Consider the following 6064-nt stretch of genomic DNA (forward strand, 5'->3'; position numbering starts at 1 on the left):
GCTGAGGCTTGAAGCACCAGGAGCACCTTGCCTACTGGATTCCCACAGGACAAGAGCTCCATTACCACCACTGGACGTTCAGAGGAAGACCAGACCGTTCTGCAGGATCACTGCTTTGACAGAATCACTTTCATCACTCCAACAGGACTGCACCCATCATTTAATGGGACTGCAGCCACCACCCTGACCAACAGGGTGTCAGGTTATATCCTGACTCTGTCAGTTTAAGGCAGTGTTTCTGTATCATTGCCTTGGTCCTAATTTTCTCATTAAATTGTAATTCTCACTTAGACTTTCCCTCATGTTTGCTGTCAAACCAGTACAAAACTCAATGTGCTCATCCCTTGTTTTCCTCCCAAAATAAAATTTCCCATTCCCAAACCTTCACCTGATAGAGGAGAAAGCTGCGAGGAAGAGGAAGATGCCCTGGGACACCCAGGCAGATGAGGAGGAAGTCAGTGCCCCTTTCCCCCTCTCTCCTGCTCCATCTTCCAGCCCCGCACAGCCCCCGGCTGCAGGACAACCCTGGTGCCAATGCCATCCTGCCAGTGATGCACTGGGGGGATCCCCTTCCCTCGGGCACGGAGGCAAATCCTATCCTCTCTTTCTCCTTCCTTCCCCAGGTAAGGAGCTGAGGATGGAGACCAGGGAGGAAAAATCTCCACATCAGAACCTTGTGAAAGAGGCCATTTTGAGCGACTCTAGTGCAGAGGAATCCAACATGGAGGAAATGCCACAGAGATCCCACAGGAGGAGGGGCTCCAAAGCCAGCCCAGGATTCTCTGAGGAAGAAAGAACCACCCAGAGCCAGGAAGGGGGACAGAGCTTTAGGCAGAGCTCAGAGATGGTGGTTCATGAGCAGCTTCGTGATGGGGAGAAGCCCCACAAGTGCTTGCAGTGTGGGAAGAGCTTCAAACAGAGCAAGCACCTGGTCAGCCACCACAGGATCCACACCGGGGAATGGGCCTACAAGTGTGGGGAATGTGGGAAGGGCTTCAGCTACAAATCCACCCTCGTGACCCACCAAGGCATCCACACTGGGGAAAGGCCCTATGAGTGTCCCCAGTGTCAGAAGAGGTTTCACACCAGCTCCAGGCTCCTCCAGCACCCACAGATTCACTTGGAGGAGAGGCCCTTCTGCTGTCCTGACTGTGGGAAGGGCTTCAACCACAGCTCCCACCTCATCAGGCACCAGCGCATCCACACAGGGGAGGGGCCCTACCAGTGCGCCACATGTGGGAAGAAGTTTCACACCAGCTCCCATCTCCTCCTGCATGAGCGAATTCACACTGATGAGAGACCACTTTGCAGTCCAGACTGTGGGAAGGGCTTCAAGCACAACTTCACCCTCATCAGGCACCGGCGCATCCACACTGGGGAGAGGCCCTTCGAGTGTCCCCAGTGTGGGAAGAGCTTCACCCAGAGCTCCCACTTGACAAGACACCAACAGAGCCACCAGTAAGGGAGGCCCTGCAAATGCCCCAGCTGCAGAAATAGCTTCATGCACTGCTCTATCTTCATCACCCATGGGAGAACCCACATTGAGAAGAGCCCTTGTGATCCATTTTCCCTGTGATCCATGCTGGGAAGACACCTGCCTGTCATCCTGCCCCTGCCCTTGACATGATGTGGAATTGAAGAACATGAGGGTCTGGCTATGGCCCTGTCATTACATTCACGCCCACCTCAGGTTATTGCCAGGGGCAAGAAAGGAACTCTCTATGTCTCTTTCCCTGAGGAGAGGAGTGCCCTTTCCAGGCAGGGGGAAATTGTGGCCAGGGAGACCCAGTAAGTTGTGTTTTAGTTTTCCCTCCAAAGTTTTATTTATCCCTTCTCTTATCAATATTGTTTCTGTTCTGTATGTTTCTTATCTTGTTGGTGTTCCCAATAAATTGTTTTTATCCCAGCCCGGGATCTTTGCCTTTTGTGCTTTCCATGGGAGGCGTGAGGGCAGTGAGGGCAGAGCAGTTTTAGCAGGAGCAGGAAATTGGGGAATCCCATTCCTGAACCCCGGCCCATGGAAACCGAGCCTCCCAGCCCTGGTGGCCATGGCAGCAGCCTTGGGAGCGGGTCCCTGGCTGGGGCTGTGGGAACCTCTTCCCTCTGGTGCCCAGGGACAGGAGTGGAGGGACCGGCTGCAGCTGAGTCGGGGCAGGCTCAGGTTGGATGTCAGGAAAAGGTTTTTGCCCAGAGGCTGCTGGGGCCCTGCTCAGGCTCCCCAGGGAAGGGTCCAAGCTCCAGGGCTCTCTGAGCTCCAGCAGCGTTTGGACAGCGCTGCCAGGCCCAGGCTGGCATTGTTGGGGTGTCCTGTGCAGGGCCAGCAGTTGGACTGGAGGATCCTGAGGGGTCCCTCCCAGCTCAGCCAATTCTGTGGTTCTGGGATCCCATGAGCCTGGGGATGGGACTGCAAATGGTTGCCATGGCAACAAGCTCTGGCTGCAGGCCTGAGCTGGTGTCCATGGCAACCACCCTTGGCATGGGGTATCCATGGAGCTGCCGAGGGACTGACCATAGTAACAGGGGGCTGGTGATGGTTGCCATGGAAACTGACCATAGCAACAGGGGGCTGGTGATGGTTGCCATGGAAACTGACCATAGTAACAGGGTCCTGGTGGTGGTTGCCTACTAAGGATCAGATTTGTCACAGGCCATCACAGGGGTTCCCTGGGGACTTCCAAGAGTCTCCAGGCTCTTCCAGAGCTGGAATGTCATAGGCAGAGACAGGGGCTCCATGGAGACCTCCCAGGGCTTTCTGGGGATGGTAAAGAGCCCTGTGGTCAGAGGCAGTCACAGCCATTCCATGGTGACATCCCAGGGGATGTTGGGCTGCAAAGGCACCGATCTGTCACAGGCACTCACAGGGGCTCCACAGGGACATCCCAGGAGTCCCCAGGCTGCCAAAGAGCCGGGATGTCTCAGACACTCACAGGGGTTTCTGTCATGGGCACAGTGGGAGCTTCAGGCAAAGTTTATTAGAGAAGCTCCTGTTGGGTCACAAGGTGCAGAAAGGATTCCCAATAGCCCCCATAGATCCCCAAATGTCATTGTTGAATCAGAGATGACACAGACTCAGATCAGAAGGCTAAGGGCTCAAAGCCACCCTTTTTACCATCCTCTTCTTTTATACATTAGTTTGCTACACATGGACCTCATTGGTCATTTAATCAACACATTTCACATGATTGGCTAATTAAGACAACATTCTTCATTAAACAACTTTATGGAAAAAACAACCTATTATAAATATTGTCAAGGTGCCAGTTATTGATGTTTGTTTCATATTCAGCCTTTGTGGGCGCTCTCTGGATGTGGGAAACCCTCCTGTAGCAGTTCTGTGCCAGGTAAAAGGAGATGCACAGGACTTTTTTGGTCTTCAGCTTCTTGTGTATTGTTATCTTCTCTAAAGTTTTGCATGCTCTGCATACCAGGCTAAGCATGCTGGATATACACCTCAAAATGGCTCTAAAATGTATGGTTTCAAGGTCTTTTAAAGTTGTCTCACCAATTAACTCTTAAAATGTATATTATTTCTACTTATCTACCAATTACTCATCCCTTGACTGTCCACATAACCTCTACACTGTGCTTTCCTCGACCAATGACCCTGTGCCACCAACACTGCAGAACATGGAGTAGATGAAGAAGATGAAAGGGACTACATCCAACTTCCTCCATCTTGCTTCCTATCTACATCATATTAAAAATCCCAAGACCTAAATTTCTCACCCAAGGCACATGCTATACTACCCTCTAATCTATTTTGGACTTTGGTAAATTCTAATCTGTCTCAAAGTCCTGGAAGTCCTCTCTATGGGAGACGGTTAAAGGCAGCGTTTCTCTGGGGTCAGGACCCCTTTAGAGCAGACAGAGAAATATTCCCTGTGGCTTGGATTCCCACACATTTAACCTAAAACCCTTTAATCCTTGACATGTGAAGTTACCCCAAAATGCTCCAGGTAAGTAGGATTAGAAGGAGAAGAAATAGAGAACAACAGAAAGACAGAAGATCCATAGAAAGAGACGCACATAGGTACCAACTGCTGGGGTTCCAGCATCACCAACAGAGAAACCCCAGGAGAAGGCAGAATCCAGACTATGGGCTGGCCTCGTGATGCAGCTGTTAACCCCCTGGGCCTTCATGGCCCTGGGGTGGGACTGCCAGTTGCTTGTCCAATCAGAGCCAGGGTAGGCACCAGCTGCTAGTGTGTGATTGATTGATTAACATCTGAGCTAATGAGAGCTGGGTTAGCGCAGTCCCTGCTGTGTGATTGACAGCTCTGCCAGACCAGGGCTGGGGGGGGGCTCGGTTCCACCACAAACCTGACCCGGCCCTGGCCCCACAGGGCATTCTGAGCATCCCAAGGTGTCTTGGGACATCGATCTCATCCAGCCTCTGACAGCGACCACGGTGACACTATGGAACCTCATGGAACCAAGGGTCAGTTGTGACAATGCATGTCCAAGGACACCACAGTGACTCTACGGAACCTCATGGAACCAAGGGGCCATGGTGACACTGTGGTGCTTCATGGAATCAAGGAGACCATTGTGAAACTTGGGGGCCCCAAGGAGCCAAGGGTCCATGGTGACCTTGTGCAGCCCGTAGTGTCACAGAGGAGCCACTGTGACACAGCGAGGGCGCATGGAGCCGAGGGGCCATGGTGACACATCAGAGCTTTGTGGAACCATGAAGCCATTGTGACATTGCAAGGCCTCGTGGGAGCACAGGGCCATTGTGACACTACAGAATCAAGGAGAACATTGTGACACTCCAGGGCCTCATGGAACCAAGGAGACCATTGTGACACTGTGGTGTCCCATGAAACCAAGAGAACATGGAACAGGTCTGGCTGGCTGGGCCTCCTAGCAATCACCTGAAAGGTCTGGCTGACCTTGGCATGTTGAGGGCTGCTTCTCATCAGCCCCTGAAGCACTGGGGCTCTTGGCTTTCCTTCCTATGGGAGAGAACTGTCTTTCTCCTCCAGGGGAGCATGGCCAAACTAGAATTCCTCCTCCAAATTTCCGTATATGCACAGATTGTTCTCAGATGAAATCTGCCAGAAGAGACAGGTCTGCCTGCCTTGGCCACCCAGGGGCCACCTCTCATCTGCCTTTGAAACCCTGGGACCATGTGCTTTTTCTGCTTAGGGGAAAATAACATCTATCTCGACCAGGTGCTCATGGCCAAAATTGAGAATCTGCCTCCAGAATTCCCAACATCCAAGGATAGCTCCCAGACAAAAGCTGCCAGGACTGACAAATCTGGCTGGCCTTGTCTTCCTGAGGGTTGGTATTTAACTGCCCCTGAAACACTGGGGCTCTGTGCTTTCCTTCCTAATGAAAAGAACTCTTTTTCTGTCCAGGCACCCACGGCCAAAATTGCTGTTCCACCTCCAAAATTCCCTATGTCCAAGGAGAGTCCCTAGATAGAAGGTGCCAGGACAGACAGGTGTGGCTCTGTTGGCCTAAGGGTGGCCACCTCTCATCTTCTTCAAAAACACTTAGACTTGGCATTTTTCTTTCCTATTGGTAAAAACCATCCATCCTGACCCAGTGCCTATAGCCAAACCTGGAATTCTACCTCCAAAACTCTGTACATCCAAGGATTGCTCCCAAATGAAAGCCAGACAGGTCTAGCTGCCCTTGCCACTTGGGAGCTCTCCCTCACCTGCCTCAAAACACTGTGGCTCGATGCTTTCCTTCCTCTGGAAAAGAACCATCCTTCTTCTCAAGGAGTCCAAGGTCAAAAGTGAGATTTCTCCTGTGAGATCCAAGGACCCTCCATGACAAGAGTGGCCATGACAATCAGGCCTGGCTGGCTTGGGAGCCAGGACAGGAGCCACCTGTTCCCTCTTTTGCCTTTGAAACACTTGGGCTCCATGCTTTCCTTCCTATGAAAAAGAACTGTCGTTCTTATCTACAAAGAAATGGCCAAAATTGGGATTCCACCTCGCAAATTCCCTATATCCAAGGGTTGCTTTCATACAAAAGCAATTAGAACAGAGAGGTCTGGCTGACTTAGGCCTCTGATGGCCACCTTTCATTTGCCCCTCAAATATCGGTG

At 51.7% G+C, this 6064-nt stretch overlaps 1 protein-coding gene across 1 annotated transcript; it reads left to right on the forward strand.

The window, feature by feature from the left end:
* The first annotated feature begins 637 nt into the window (after positions 1–637).
* LOC131560213 (zinc finger protein 239-like) lies at positions 638–1462 on the forward strand. Its single transcript, XM_058808881.1, has one exon. The coding sequence runs from the start codon at positions 638–640 to the stop codon at positions 1460–1462; it is 825 nt and encodes a 274-aa protein (XP_058664864.1).
* The last annotated feature ends 4602 nt before the right edge of the window (positions 1463–6064 follow it).

The sequence above is a fragment of the Ammospiza caudacuta genome, chromosome 7, assembly GCF_027887145.1.
Source record: "Ammospiza caudacuta isolate bAmmCau1 chromosome 7, bAmmCau1.pri, whole genome shotgun sequence".
In the NCBI taxonomy this organism is placed as follows: Eukaryota; Metazoa; Chordata; class Aves; order Passeriformes; family Passerellidae; genus Ammospiza; species Ammospiza caudacuta.